Source organism: Triturus cristatus, chromosome 8, assembly GCF_964204655.1.
Source record: "Triturus cristatus chromosome 8, aTriCri1.1, whole genome shotgun sequence".
Classification (NCBI taxonomy): Eukaryota; Metazoa; Chordata; class Amphibia; order Caudata; family Salamandridae; genus Triturus; species Triturus cristatus.
Window position 1 is genome coordinate 337,812,892 of NC_140591.1, and position 16,895 is coordinate 337,829,786.

A 16,895-nucleotide genomic window follows, 5' to 3' on the forward strand; every position below is an offset into this window, starting at 1 on the left:
CACTTCACCTGAGCGTACGCACCCTCATGAGCTAGCCCAGGGACACAGACCGCATCTGCTTCCCAATGGGGCCTGTGGTAGTTCTTCTCTAGTTTTAACTCCCTTCAGCCCTCATTTCTCTTACCATGGTATGTCCATTTCACAGTGTGCAAGATACCTGGCAGTGCCAGAACTGCCCTGCCAGGGATTCCAGCCACAGAGGTCTTGTTCATCCTGATGCTGTTCAAGGTGCCTCAATAAATATAAATTGCAATTTGGTCAGATAGTCTACTGTTGGATCTTGTGGCTTGCTATGCTAGTTGTACAGCTGTTCTGTGTAGTGCTTTGATTTTATGTGCCTTGTACGCGGCTCTCAAATATACTTTATTGGTTTGCGAATGCTGTGTTGGGCGTGTTGCGCTGTGCTGATTTTTGGTTTGCTGAGCTTTGGGTGTTGTTTACTCTCCTGGTGCAGCATGCAGTGCTTAGTGTGCTGTAGTGTTGTGTGGCGCATGGAGGTCACATTTGCATCCTGTGTTTTCAGTTATGTAACAGGGGGCTTCAGGTTCTGCCAGGACCAGGGTCGTACTTTAGCAGAATTAGACAAAGGTCTGACCCTTTTTGGAATTGAACCTTCCAGGTGCAATCCTGGTACTGAATGTTCTGGAATGTGTAGCTCAGTGATTCACTTGTTTATTGTTTTTGCTACGGAAACAGAATCATAAAACAGGCATTGGAAAACATTGCTTACAACATCTGTAAAAGGAAGCAGCATGTAAATAAAGCACCATATTAGACAGAATTACCAGTGGGGTCCTGTACTAGAAAACAATATAGTTAATTATAAACAATAGTACCCCAAAGTGCTATGCATGTGTCACCATAGAGTAAAGAGCTCTGTTGAAAACAAATGTCAGTGACAAATAAAAACACGGTGCACACATTAAATCATAGTTAGAAACAGAATCCTGGTGAAGAGCAATGCTTTACTGAGACAACATTAGGATTGAAAAAAACAATTTGTAAAGCCAATAGGTTTGTCTTTAACACAGTCATGAAAGAATACTATTTGCGCAATGGCTCTGGGCAACCTTTCTGTCAGTGGCTCCTATGTATCTGACCTGTTTTTTATTCCCCAACCCTGTGGTGCTACATAGACTGTGCACATTTCTGTTTGTCCAAGTTGACTTGCATTACAGCATTAAAGTCCGATCTAGTCGATTTGCCAATGCTTTTTGAACTGCAGCTTTCTGGAGATTTTGACCTCTACATTAACAGCTGCTTCCTGGGGGGAGGGGCTACTGTGCTCTGTTTTTAAAGGGCAAACATGTTTAATATTGTAAAGTTGTCTGACCTATCACTTTAGTATTTCAGTTGTCTACAGACAAAGCTTTTGTGCAGGGACATTTGCATATTGTATAGATATGAGGTAAAAGAAAACGTTGACCTCTTTGACCTTCGAGTATAATGCACACATATAAGTGCATATTTTCTACAGCAATACTGCAGAGTATATTTCTAATGCACTGCGGTAGGTGTGAGATGCGAAGCAGGCAATTCCCGAAAGAAGTGTGTCTGAAGTTCCAGTAGTATCAACAATTTTAAAGTCAATAAAACAAAAAAATTTAATTCGCACATCAATGTACAAGTGAAGAGAAAAATGTAAGAAGAAAACACCAATATTATCAAAATTGGGAGGTGGGGAACCAGAGATTAGAATTTTTAATGTTTAAAGGAAAAGAAAACACCAAGAAACGCTAAAGCAGCAATCCAAAGTATAAATTAACTTTGTTTCAGCTTGCAGCTGTAGGCAATTAAATTCGGGACATGTAGGACTGGACATAAAAGTATCAGTTTGTGTTTGACCAGGACCCAGATGCGATTTCAGGCCGACTGTGATGGAGCCGAGGTCAACTACACCAAGCGGGTTGTTTTTAGGTCTCGGCTCGAAGGCTGCGCTTGCGCAGTCTCGATCCGAGATTTAATGACTTGGAGAAGAGGGGCTTGAACCCGCCCCTCTTCTCCCCTATTCTCCATTGGCTGGCCTCTTGAATGCTGGCCAGCCATTGGAGAAGAGGTCCGTCACTCTGAACAGGCCCCGTCCTTTTCGGATTCGGGGGCGTGTTTTTTTCAAGAAGTCTAATTATCTCCTCCAGCCAATGGCAAGAGGAGAGTAAAGGAAAACACGCCCCCAAATTCGAAACCGCCACTGCGTTTCTCCGAGGCATTTCTGCTTCGCCTCGGAGAAAGGCAGTGGTGTGCTTGTTCCCTCTTGTTCCCACCTCGACCCCAGAGCCCCCTTACAGTGGCCCTTGTCCCCTCCACGCTCTATATCATCTCTCCCCAGGGAGCTCTAGTCTTGATTACAGATCGCCCGGGCTCACTCTTGTTTTATATGTAGCCCAGGGATGCACGGCACGCGCGGCTTTCAAGAGATACTTTTAGTAACTGGCACACTACTGGCACCGTAACGTGCGCTGATGAATGGCACTTCCTTCTCGCGTTCCGCACGCATCGATTATCGCCGCCTGCTCTCGTTGCTGCGGGGGGTGAAGAGATGATGGCAGCTCTCCTGCCTCCTTCAGCGCGAGGTGGTGGCCGTAGCGCCTTTGTAGGTGAGGCAACCAGTGTCTACACCGTGCATAACTTGCTCTGGATGGCTCTTGGGGCGAACTAGGGGGTTGGCAGGGCCGTTGCTGTCAATAGTGTAGCGGGTGCAGTGGCACCATGGCCCAAGGGTGTGATGGGCAGTTTTCTAAGCAATCGTGGCTTCTTCACTACCACACCCGGTGGTGGTAGCAGGGTGTGTGTGTGGGAGGGGGGAGTCCTTTTTCACATATTGCATGTGGGTGGCAATGCCCCCATGCTACGCCACTGCCTGTCGGCACTTGAACAAATGACGGAGGAGCCGCGGATGCCTTTAGGGTGTGCCGGCTTGGCTGCTGTTGGCCAGACTGTCTGTTGGCGCCCAGGCTCCGGCCTGCACTTCCCGGCCCATTGTTCAGAGGGAGATCTCCAGGGCAGAGCACATCTGCCACCCGTCTGCCTCAGATTGGCTCATCTCTAGGAGGGGGTGGGGGATTCCTGTCGCAACATTTTGTGGAAGAGAGGGCCTGGACAACACCCGTTTTCGATGCCACCGGGTCACTCGACTTGAAAGGGCGCGTGCATGTGATATGAACAAGTGTGCATTATCAGATATGCATGATACACATGTATGTGCATCTGGTGTGTTGTATCTTGTGTGTGCATCATGTGAATTTTCTGAATGCTGTGCTGCGGTTCTTGTGTGACAGGCAAGTTGTATTAATCAATCTGGGGGTGTTTTGTGTTTCGTATTTGTGTGCATCTACTGTGTGGATGCCTTGTTTGCTGAACCCAAACGCGTTAAAAAACAGTTGAAACACCACCAAGTACCCCACTCCTCGCACCTTTAGATGTCCACGCGTGTTCCACGCGTATTCAACGAATATACCACGATGCAGGCGCGCAACACCCATTGGACTCGGAAGGCTTCAGACCCCCCCCCAACCCCCCCGGCGTGTGTGCCAGCCCGGGATGAGACAGCTTCCCGGGCAGACACACAGCCGCACCCGAGCAACTCACAGGTCTTTAAAAGACCATCTGCATGTTAATGAGGCCTCGCTGTCGTTTCACCCCATCTACGACCCCTTGCTGCTCCATTCTGCCTATTGCTCGCCCCTTCTAAGAGCCCCTGCAGCTCTACTCTGCCTATTGCTTAAAGTTTCAGCCCCCCCCCCCTCCGGAAATTTTTCTTAGCCCCTCCCCCCGAAATTTGGCTCTAGTTGCGCCTCTGCCACGATGTGCATGAAGTTCTATAGGAAGCTAGAAATAATTCCATTTATATTGCGCTATTTTGAGGAGGCGTCTAAGCGCTTTTCCACGAGTAGCAGAGCATGTAACAAAAGTACAATTTGTTCATTAGTGGTTTTTGTGGCAAGTCCCGGATGTAAACAAGGGCATGGGTACAAAAAGTGCAGAAAGCTCCTTATCCACTGACTAGTGCTTACCGTAAGTTATGGTACTTACCTTACATAAGTTACCGTGCTACTGAAATGTTCACTACAAGGAAAAACAAACAAAAATAGGTTCTTTCACGGCAGGCTGTTTACTCATCAGGCCAAAGGTTTCTGTCCAAATGTTTTCCAGTGATGCAGGATGCATGGCGGCCCTCACACTGAAAACAAACTCACTTCTCAACGGGCCTATTCATCAGGGCCGTGTGAAAAGGACTCAGCAAAGACATTTGCTGCACTTTTACGTCATATTTTGTGACCTCACGTACAAATCAGGGCTGGCAAATTTTAGAAAGCTAGGCTACTCCGTGAATACTGGCAAAAAAAACTAATGTGCAGTTGCGATGTCAGAAAGGTTTTGAAATCTGTCTCCTATATGGGGAATAACTTGCATTGCTGTCATCATTAGGTGTCACGTCAGAAAGCACTGCCGGGGTATTATTTTTCAATTTAAATGTGCATTATATCATCACACATTATGTTATTTATGATTTTAGAGGCATGGTGAACTGAAAATAAATGTTGTTTCGTTTCATTTTGTTACATATTTTCAGAGCAACAGGTTTGTTTTAATCGGAACACATAATAGAAGGCAACACCAGTGGGTTTTAAAATATTGTAGTGACTGCATCCCCCACACATTCATGTACGTCATTTAGAGCAAAGTATCCAGAAGGGGTTCAAACAGCATTTGCATCCATTTCAGAACTTTCACTTATTGGAGCAGGTATGTGCATAGATCTCACTGCTGTGTTTTGGCGGCACATGCCTCCAGGCCCTAAGTGATGGTAACTGCACATACAAGACGTTGTATCAGTGGTAATCCTGCGCCCAAAGTGGACAGAAAGCGTGTTTGCAAAACCTATCCCATTATTAGCGCACACGTGTTGATGAGGTGTAAAAGCATCAATGGGTTAAGAGCCAGGGTCTCACCACGCAGGTCTAAGGTACCAAACACTCTCATTTATTCCCACTGAGACTGGACACATCAAACTCTTTGACTGAATCCCTTGCTCGGCCTGATTCATCTCACAAAGGCCCGTAAAAACTTCATCAGTGCGCTCGAACACCGGAGCCTAAGCGAAACCGTAACTAAAATTCCCTAAGAGAGACCCACCCACCCAACAAAAACATAAACAAAAATAATGTCATGAGCAATGCCAATAGCTCTAACTTTAACAATGCCGAGACCGTTGCATTGTAAATGCTTGTTTACCTTAGGACTGAATCAGGCCAGGGTCCCTCGATGTTTGATACATCGTTGTTAGGCTCTCACTGAAGCTATTGGTTTTGGCACAAAAAGCTCCAAGTGGGACAAAGTTGGATTTTGTAGCAGGTGAAGTCAGTTTGCTGCTAGAATAAATGTGTTACTTTTCCCCTGTCCAAAGCTTTTAACTTCAGAATTAGTCATTTATTTGTTCTCAAAATCCACATTCAGGGAATCGAAGCAGTTACCAGTCAATGTTTTGAGGCAGGATACCTTTACTGTGATATTCTGATGAACCAGTTTGCTGCAAGGCAAAACATTCTGAGCAAGATAAATCTGGTTTTCTTGCCCATCTAGGGCACACTCACCCTTGGGAAGCCTCAGTACCTTCTCCCGATCATCCAGAGGTTGAAAAAAGTCCAACTTTATTTAAACTGATGGGTCTCTTTCCAGCCAGGGCTACTGCATGGTCTATTTCTTAGTGGTCATTTGAGCCCTCTAGGATTCAGGATTCCTGCTTTTTATGTGCATGTAGCAAGCAAACAGGAGGTCAGTCACTTGACCACTGGAGAGTCATCTTTGGGTTTTCTTCTTTAGGACTTAAAGTCTTCTTTCTGCAAGATGTTTTCTTACATGGTCCAGGAGTGTTCCGAAGAGGTGGTGGCAAGAGATCATTCTTATCCTGTGCACTAGATAGTGATTATAAAATTAATTGCACCCAATCCTTTTTTGTGACAAATTCCTCAACTCTTTTTTCAGCACTTCCTCTCTTGGTTTATTGCAAACCATCTTCTCCACCCCAAAACAATATATAGGGCCCACACCATCCTCTACCTGAATGAGCTCTGATCCTTCCCCTGTCACTCCCCTGTGGAGATAAGGAATTCTGCCTTCTGTCAGGGCCAAAACTGGATCCCCTCCTGCTGAGGCCAAAATGTCTGGGAGGACCAGCGAATGAATGGTGGGGGTTCCTGCCAGCCCAATTTGACCTCTGTGGGTGAAAGGAAGAACTGCCAAAGCTGCCCTTAGCTTTGAAAACAGTTACACCTCCAATTATTGGGCCCAGAGGCCACATCATTGTCCTCCAAGAGTAAGTTGGTGGCAGGCAGCCAAGGTGTACATTAGGACTCTGGATCAGGGAAAACAGACAAACCTATGCTAAACTTATGTTTTTTTGCACAGGCAGCACAAAGTACATTTATTGAAGTAAAATTTACACTAAAGTTATCAAAAATCTACTTTGACCATTAAACCAGATTTTCAAATCCATATGATAAGTAGATGTTAATCATCACTATTCTATTTTCCTATGCAGCGATGTAAAATATTTTTATTTATTTATAGCGAGGCCTATTCATAGAAAATTCTGCTTTCACTATGCAGTGAAAATGGCATTTGGTTCTAATCTTCACTATGACGGTGTATTTACAATATATAATCTGTTGCATTTTTATATATCAAGCACCAAGCCTGCTGGTCTTACTAGACACACTTTACAAGAGCTTAGCTAATATAGAAATACGTTTTTCTGCATGGCTCAGACACTTGCTATGTGTTACTCTGTTGCTAATGCACTGCAGCACAGACAGAGCATAATGGTTGGTCCTGAAGCCATATCTTTTTGTCATATATGTGGGTTGTATACATAAACACTGCCTCCCACATGTGACAGTTAACATCTACGCCAGGGTTCTCCAAAGTTAGTCCTGGAGGGCTGCATCCATGCCAGATTTTTATCATATCCCCATTTAGATAAATGTAGTGCTCTTAAATATCTGGCAAGGGCCCGGCCCTCTAGGACCGACTTTGGAGAACCCTGATCTACGCCATTGGTGCATTTCTTGTGCCAGTTACTGTGACCATACAGGAAAGCTAAACAAGTAAATTAGGTGAAGTCAATGCTCAGTACATGAATTAGGGGGGAGGCACTTGTAATGTGCCACTGTTTAGCTGTGGCATAGCACACTGAAGACTGACTACATGAGCAAAAAACAGGCAGGGAATAATGGAAGGACCATTACAAAAATGATATCTGATTGCAATATCCCCATAAAAGAAACTGGATCACACTACTACACAGTATTGGAGGGATAGGCTTATGCTTATGCTTTTACTCCTGTTCCCTAGATGGTTATCACCAACAGTCGACTGTTTTCAGCTATGAATGGGGAAACATCGTTTACATCGCATTCGGTACAACGCGATGCTGTTACATCGCGGTCGTTACCACGACTGCGATGTTACTACGCTATGCCATTACAACGCAAGTCTTTACATCGACTTGCGCTAGATGGCGTGCTAACATTACAAATAGTGTAGTTTACTATCCCAACACCTTCCCTACTGTTAAGTGGACTGGAGTTGGAATAGTAAATTACGCTTTTCTATTGTTAGCACGCCATCTAGCGCAAGTCGATGTAAAGACTTGCGTTGTAATGGCATAGCGTAGTAACATCGCAGTCGTGGTAACGACCGCGATGTAACTGCACGCGTTGTAATGACTCGCGTTGTTACGTCATACATCCCTATGAATGCCATCCTTGACCCACTCCCAGGAAAGAACTGCCTTGAACAGGGGTAGAAAAGAAGACGACAAAGCTTGTGTGCACTAAAGAATACCAGACTGCCGGACTGAGGCCTCTGGTGAGAGTTGGCACCAGCTGTGTCCTGAACATCTAGAGCAGAATGTTGTTCCAGAGACTAGTGGCCCCAATATCTTCCCAAACGTAAGAATATGGGGGTCCAAGTTACCCATTTAAAGCGTTCTAGCCTCTATGGAATGTCTCATGTGGATAAAGAGTGCAGAAGGCCCTGAAACAAAGGGCGCTAATTGCTTGTGTGGAATTGAATTTGGTGGATAGATTCAACGCCATGTTTGCGTGCCTGCTCCTGTGGAACATATTTGCTATAGCAGGGGATGCAGATGGTTCCGTCTATAATAAAAGCTGGTACAACTGCAGAAAAAGTCTTAACGCCAGATGCACTGTGATATTTTTTAGTGACCAGAACTGGAGCTGCTGGAGGCTGCTTGCAATTAAAAACTGTGGACTTGTGTTTGAAGAGCCTGTCTTGCAGATGTAAAAACCTTTACAAGGTACTCTTGAAGAACATGCACTCTAAATGTTGGGTAGTTTTGCAAGTGTTCACAACTTTTCCATTTAAAATAAATAATTTCTGGAAACATATTCTAACTCCTAAAGAAGGTGCGGGTTGGGAGGAAGAAGGTGCAGCTTTTTGTTTCCTTTCAGCCCCGAAAATGACTGCACTGCTGTCCCCGCTGTGTTCATATTTACAAAATGTCTATGTGCTTTCTGCCCCAAGCTGGACTTTATCAATAAGTGGTTACATTAATTTTTGCAGGAAGGTTTCATCCGTACGATTCTAAAATTAGTTATTACATTCTTATACATTTAGTTAGCTCACTTTGAACATTTTAGGTTCTTTATTGTCCAAACTATCTTGTGTTGGCAATGATTCCACTGCACCCCATGCATTTCTCATTTGAAGCCTCATGCTTGAGTGATGCTACCACCATTGGTGATCCAGAGACTTCTCATAGAAACTAGTTTACATTTTAGGAGTCAGATTGTTTGGGTCTTGTTGAAACTCATTCACAGCTTAGATCATGACAGTGGCCTCCCTCTCCACAGCCTAACACTCTGGTTTGGTTCCATCAAGATTTACCAAATGATCTCTTTGTTAAGAGTGTGGTATCCACTAGAAAGTCATACTCCACTACTCCACAGGTTCATCTTACTTACAAATATCCCTCGAATTCTTACTTCTTTATTATTGAGGCACCCGTCATCTATTCTAGCACAGCAGTTTTTTTTATCCGGATACTAACACAAAGCAGGGCAGTACAGGCAGCATGACCTACTGTCACATCCAAAGCTGGTGGTCCTGGTGTTCCAGTCAGAGAAGTCACCCGGTTCCGAGGAGGTCTGCGAAGCCGTGGCAATTTCTGACAGGAACATCCTATCATTATCAATATTGGTGCCTTGTGCTTTCTGCTTGAAGATTTAACAGAATTATTAAATCCTGAGTGCAGCAGCTGGCTGATCAGCAGAGACAGACCCAAATTGCTCATTTTTCTTGAATGCAGAAAGGAAATGTGATTGCTGTATTGTGCTATTTTCGTGGAAGGCTTCCTCGGAGCATTCCGTCTGAATGTGCATGCCATCTGTTCATTGACAATCCTCTCTTGCCTGCTTGCCTTCAGCACCCCTCAGAGAGTTTTTGCATGATTTAAATATATTTTTTCCTTGCAGTTACTACCATACGACTGCAAAAGTTTTCATAGAGAAATAGCTTACAATGGGTGCCAAATGGAAATGTACAGAAATAGTATCCAAAAAAGGCATAGTATTTAATTTTCTGACTGTTACTCTTGGAAACAAGCTCACCCCAATTCGGGTTATCTTCTCACATGTATCTACGGTAATCGCAAATAGTTCTCGAAAGTTCTCAGTGTACTGGAAGCTGTAACATTCTCATAATGTGTGGCACAAATAAAATTAATACATTCTGTTATATTATTGTTCCTATATGTACTGTCTTAAGATGTGGTAATGTAATAACATTATTATTATTATTATTATTGAAATAGGCTGACTGGCAACTAAGATATTCTGATAATATTAGCAGTGATGATTATCGGGTAAAATGCAAAGCTTTTAAAAATTGAGACCGTCTGTAAAATGTTGCCAACGTTGTGTTTTTGTTTTTTGAGACTCTGTGCAGGGATCCAAGTCTGAAGGCATTTTCTATTAACATTTAATGAACATCTAATTAGTGCTGTTCCTGTCTCCTGCAGGTTCAGCTGTGGCAAATGAAGAGCAGTCAACTCCAAAGGCAGCCGCGCCTTCAAAGGAAGTACCTAAGGGCGCCAACAGGACGGTGCAGCAAGTGCCCAATGGCGTGTCAAATCTGCGCAGGAGTTTCCTCCCAGCACCAAAAGCTTCCGCTGCTCCTCCTGGTAAGCAACTGTGTAACACCAGCAAATTAACGAATAGACCTTGTTTCCTCCAATGTCTCCAAATAAGAAGCTGCATCACTAAATGGTAGCTCAGCAGCATTACATTCAATTTATAAGGGGTTTTCAATAATCATGGCGGTTCTGGGTAGCTCACAAGATGGTACAACAAAAGTGTGCTCCTCAGCTATTGAGGCTCTGTACATTGGCCATAGAAAATAGCACTGCTGTTCTCATGGATATCACCTGGGATAGTTCCACTTTCACCATAATTACTACCACCTTTGCGTTTAATGCACATATCAAAAAAGGGTAAAACACTCGCTGCATCCCCACGGTATTGCATTTGGATCTGGGGCAGGTCCAGGCCCACCTCCAAGCCAACAGCTTGCAAAACTGATGGATGGTTCACAAAACCAGCTCCTTATTCAGAAGTGTCACCACACTTTAAGATTTTCTGCTTGATATGTGGAACCTAGAAGAATAGTTAAGGGTTCTATAGGACAGTGCCTTGCAGTTTGGTCGGGAAAATGCAATTCAAACAAAGGCAAAATCCGCATAGCATTTCATATAATTATACACTCTGTCAAATTTTTATCTGAGTGATGCAAGTGTAAATTAATTTATTAGGAGTTTTAAAAAGCGCAATAGGTAACTTCATGGTGCTAACAATGGTAGATGGGAAACAGGTACAGAAAGGGACAGGGAAGGTTAAAGTCCAATCCAGTGAGTTGCAACCTGTGTCCAACATTCTTTTGACGCAGTTCTGGAGTCAATGTATAGTTCAGTTGAAGGAAAGACTCTATACTTACATCTTCAAAATGTTCCTAATTTTCGGAACCACCTGTGATTTTGATCCCGTCAGGTTACGGTTGAGGCTGTTACTCAATTTAGTTTCAGAATTGGTTTATCATAAGGTAGGATCCCGACTTGGGCTTCGTCTATACATAGAAAACTCTCCTAGATCCACAGATGCATATATTGAGGCACCAGATTATGTTAGTTGTGTTAGAAGGTTGGTTGTCTCACTGGAAGTGGATTTGCACATTATCTGCATGCATCTGGAAGCCCCCATGATATGGCTCAAGTAGTGGAGCCATGGGGAGTATGTAGCTATTGATGAACATACCAAAAGTGATGCTCCTTGGGGTATGCCAGAGGTCCACTGAATCCACAAGCTCGCAAGGACACTTATGCCCGTCCATCTGTCTATCTTTTACAAAAGAGTAGGATGATTCACAGTTTCATAAACACCTATAAGGAGGAGGAGTTTCCCCATAAGTTTGGCTAGAGCTACTTTGATGTTCCCTTGAAGGACTGACTCCAAACTGATTTTCATGGAGAAGGTGATTGAGTTCCACATATTCTTGAAATTCTCTTGTCACCTTCCCTTCCCCCTTGCTAAGGAATGGTAGGTGAGAGATGGGCTGGGAGTAGGACAATATGTTTGAGTCTACAGGTGCTGTTTCAGCATAGGGTTAATGATGGTGTGTTTCAGTGGACCTGGAACAACCTCTCATCGGAGCCAGCTGTTTATCGAGAGGGTTGTGTCAGTTGCGAAAAAGGGAAGATATTGTTTGAAGCAAGAGACTGAACAAGGGTATGTTGTTGCAATGGGCGCTTTAGTCTTGTTGGCTAGACTAGTAGAGGAAAAGGCCTCTGACATTTCCATTTTTTACTTGGTGTGTGGACGATGGAAAGACTTGTCATAGAAAATGATTTTCCCTAAGTAGCAATAAATATATATATTTTAACATTCTACACTTTTCTAAAACACATACATGAAGATCCTATGTATTATGAAAAACTCAAATCACAGAGAATTAGAGAAGCAGGTCTTTACTAGGAACGTATGTAAATATCATACATTGTTGCACAGAAGTTCAGAAATTCATAAGAAATATATGTGTACATCTGGGTGCCCTGTAAAACAGTGAAACCGTGATAGATCTCTACGATGCATAGGCACATCCCTACACATGCAGAGATTTACTTATAATAATCACTAATTATGGAGCAGCTATCACAAACTGTTTTATCTCAAGACATTCATACAGTAAGTGTTAACATCACCCAATCAATGTTATTCTTCATATGGCCTTCAGAAAGATGAAAGATGGATCTGCTAGGAATAAATCCTTTGTCGAGGCCAACCCTTGTCTTATTGAGCTATCTTACTTTTCTTACTTCACAAAATGCTCCCATATTGTCTTGTTAAGCATGGTTTCTTACTACCTTTTGTGAGACTGGCAGGCAACACGGGCTTGCAGCGAGGGCAATTTTACTACATGCAGCAATTATGGGCACACTGCGCACGATGTGGGGCAGCATAGAGCAGGAGCCGCCCACGCATCTAGTGCAATATTTGCATGAGCTGGGTACAGGCGGACATCTTGTTAAGTGGCTCGATGGAACGCTGAGAACACATACGACGCCGCAGTTGTGATCTTTGAGGGCTCATTGGGAGGCCGATTTACAGCGTCCATGCATGGACCGTGAATGTTTGGCCTTGCTTGAGGGTTCTGCCTGAATCCCGGGCAATGTAAGATTTCGTCTTATCCAATAGTACATAATACACCGAGCCTACCTGACAACTGCCAAGATAAATAAGTATTTTAACCGTACTGACACTGACTGTCCGCGATGTCAGGACACGGGAGCTGATTTGCTCCACATGATTTGGTCTTGTCCTGCATTAACGTCTTATTGGGGGGCTGTCACCACGATGCTGGCGCAGTGCACGGAGCGTGAACGAAATTGGTCTTGGGAGGTATGCATACTGGGGTTATATAGCAGATCCCGGAAGCATAAAGTGACATCTCGGTACATAGATCTGGGACTCATCACTGCCAAGCATTTGATTACACGACGCTGGAAGTCCCCTGACACCCCTCCCCCCCCCCACAGTGAGTGCCTGGTCCCACTCGCTTCACTGCAGGGCGCAAGGGGAGAGTGTGGCGCTGCGTCGGGAGGACGCTTTGGGTATTCATAAACAACCACTTGCGGGGAAATGGGATGTAATTTTGACAGATTTCCGTGCAATCTGGCAGACTCAGACTGAGAGGCCCATCAGTACACACCTGCACTACTTGGGAACTCGAGCTGGGGAACACTATTCGGACCTAGGACCTGCACCAACACCTGACCCTTGAAACAAATTTAGTGTATCAGGCGCAAACCCACAACTGCCCACTGGCCACATCAGATAAGTCAGCAGGCATCAAGATCAACACGGTGTGGCATACACCCTGGGTGATGGGGGAACACAATCACTAGACTCTGTCCAGGCGCTGCGTGCGGAAGGGTGAGCGGGTTTTGTTTTTGCAGCCAGCAGACATCAGCAGTGCATCGTGTTGCAATGGTTCCAAAATATAAATCCAAATATAGGAGTCGATGTGATGTTTAATGTATTTGTAATATCAATGTTGTGTTGCAAGCAGCCTAATCCTACGGTTACCAGATTAATAACTATATACTGTAAGCATCAGATGTAATTGTTATGCATTGACGTTTAATTTAGAGTTGTCTTTATTTGGTGCCTTGGCCTCCGAGCCATACTTGGATTGATATGAAAAATACAAAGTGATAGTAACAATTGCATTATAATGCAAACTTATAAACTTTCTTCTTTTTTCCTTGAAAAATCAATAAAAACACATTTAAACAAAAAAAAAAGGATGGTTTCTTACATGTGCCCCAAGGGAGTGCATGGTGTAGGAGAGAGAGGGCTGCAAGCGGTATTCGAAGTTGCTCCAAGCCACACACAAATGTATTGGGAGTTCTTCAGGCAGGCTGAACACCACAGTTTAAGCCTACTTGAAGCACTTTAAACAGGAGGGTAGCATGGTCAGTAAAACACGGGGGGCTGAGCTTGCTAAAATATATTGCTTGGGAAGCAGGACATGAGGGAGCTGGTGGCATTGGAAAGGAGAGCAGTGCAAATTGTTAGGGTTACTGAAAAGAAGACAATCCAACATATCTTGGAACGCAGCGCAGCAGCCAAAAATGCTGCTTTGTGTGACAGGGAGGGAGCAGGAGAGCGCCTTATCTAAAGAGATATGGCACTCTCCTTAGAAGTTTGCTGCCGTGCGCCACACGCACACGTTTGCACCATAGTGCAACAGTGTGTGAGCGAGTCTACCATAGGTTCTGTACTGGAAGGGTTTCCTTCCAGTACACAGAAAAGTGCCCAAACAAGTTTAAAAACATTTCCCACTTTGTATGTGTTCTCTACAGTGCAGCATACGTGAAAAGTCGGAGAGCAAAAAAAGAAATTATAACAGAATGCAGCACACATAGGAAGAGGGAGGAACCAGGAGAAGTCAACATATGTTTCTTCTGGATACGCCTCTCCTTCCGGGAGTAACATTTTGGTGCATTACCAGGTTTACCATTGTTGGTAAATCTGGAAATGGGAAGATGCATGGGAACGCAACGCCCATGAACTGCCTCCCTGGGGAAGAGTAACACAACGCAGCAATTTGCACTGCATTGTATTACTCTGGACTTATCATCCCAACCAGCGCCATGCAAGGTGGCCCTGCACGGCTTGATAAATCCGGCTTAGGTTTTACATTGTCCTTGCGCCTCCTTGCATGGCACAAGAGAGACGCAAATCCTTCATAAACATACCCCATAGGGTTTCGCATCACAAAGCATGGATGGCAGCATGGGAATGCCTATGAATGCGCTCTTGATGCTAAGTAACACAAAGCAACACTCTGCGTTACGTGGTGTTACTTTTAGGCAATTTTCAGTGCAAAACAAGTTTTTCACTGGAAAGTCAATAATAAAAAATACCATTTTGTGCTGGTTTGCGTCACTTTTGTGATGGAAGCACAGCGCAAAATGTTGGTAAATCTGCCCCAATGTTTTTAAGAGCGTTAAAATAGAGAGTGTTTCTGTGTATGTTTTTGTCTGGTTGTGCATATAAATGTCTTAGGTGAAATCCGACAACCACTTCACCATACCCGGCTATAAGCATCTGTACCCAACTATTTACAAGAGAAGCCATTTATTGGGGGGCTGTGACACCCCCAAACACCCTCCCCGCATTACACGCCTGGCTTTAAGCAGTGAGGTGCGATGATTCATCTGAGATGCTTAAAGGGGGTACTTGGGTGGTAGGGGGCTGATAGAGGTTACAGGCACTGCATTTAATTCTGTCTCATGTACAGTGATACAGAAGTGCTACAAGACTGTACCAGGGATTGAAATGAGTTTTACAAATATTTATGACATGGTCTGTCTTTGAGTATAAAGAGGTGAAACGCTAAAAACGTATCTTAGCTGCAAGTAACCACTTTTTATCTGTGGCGGCATAATCGATTTTGGATTATTTTTAGCTCTTAGCTGCCATGTTAAAAGCAAAAGCACACCTCCCAGAATGCAATTGTGTTGCAAAAAACAAGATTTGCTGCATCCTCACGGTATTGCAAGTGGATCTGTACCCTGGGCCATATCCAGGCCCACCTCCAAGCCCCCGCCCGTCCATTAATCCCAGGCTGGCAGCACCCCACCTCCTGCTCGTGTCCCACATTGAGGTGCCTGGTTGTAGTGGGCAGTGTAATGTTGGGCCCTAGGCCCTCATGCTCGGTGGCAATAACGGACACAGCACACGTAGTTGGGTTAGTGGGTTAACTGGCCTCGAGCACGTGCGCTCGGCCTTTTTATTGACAGCGTCACCTGACCCAGTGACGTCTGTGGTGGGTGGGTGTACAGTGTAGGACACACATCTGAACACTAGAACGTGTCCCTGCTAGGACACTACATTCCTCCCAATTTTTAATAACAAATCCCAGAGTCAATGTTCAACCTAGGGGAGAAAGAAATATATATACAGATGTAATACAGTGACCAAACTTCTGCAGAATCGCTCACGCTTCAGCTGCTTGGAGTCACAGACGATGTTCTTCCTGTCGCGGACGATGTTCTTCCTGTCGCGGACGATCACCAGTTCACTGTGGCACCAGCCATGGGTGCTCGATGGATCTAGTCTGTTGACGACTCTGCCTTGAAGTTGTTCTCACAGTCTTTTCTTCACTTTGCTTTTCACAAACGCAGTTGAGTTCTTGTGGTTCACCGCTAGATGTTGCAGTTCATCTTTTAGTCCAGTCCTTTTCTTTATCTGTGGCGTGTGTTCTGTTTTGCAAAAAGACGGGTCATTCGAAAGACAACCCTCTCACCAGGATGCCCCTCTCGCAGGTGTTCCCCTGCCACGGGATATCCCCGAGGCCCTCTTCATCAGATCTGGCCTGGGTTAAGTGTCCTGTATCGTGTTACTCCCATGCCGATAAGTGCGGGTGCGGAGGAGACGACCGGTCTCACCTCAGATTCCGCAGTCAGACCTGGAGGGTAGCTGTTGGCTCCTGTCTTTAGCGCGCGATGTCTTCATCCTCCTGGGACCTTTGCTGAAGGGCGGCTGATGACCATCTCTCGTCGCGGGGATGCTCTCTCTCACTGGCATCCCTGAGGCCTTTGCCCCTGAGTCACCACGGCTGGCATTGACCAGTGTCCGTGTAACCCCAAAGGTGGGTGTTCCGAACGGTCCGACCTGCTCACCTCTGCAGATCCCGGGTGCGCTGAAAGCATCGTCAAACAGATGGTTTTCTTCTCCGTGCCACGGGTGTTCTTCAGGACTTGCGCACTGTGTTCTGACGCTTGTCACCTTCCTTATCTTTGAGGTGTGAGTAGTCTT

General features: G+C 44.8%; 1 protein-coding gene across 1 annotated transcript in view; it reads left to right on the forward strand.

Moving 5' to 3' along the window:
• The window catches only part of MTUS2 (microtubule associated scaffold protein 2), a 1,510,781-nt gene that overhangs the window by 996,729 nt on the left and 497,157 nt on the right, over positions 1-16,895 (forward strand). The window contains exon 6 of the mRNA XM_085621650.1: positions 10,040-10,201. Coding sequence (XP_085477776.1) covers positions 10,040-10,201 — 162 coding nt within the window. The remainder of the gene's footprint in view (positions 1-10,039; positions 10,202-16,895) is intronic.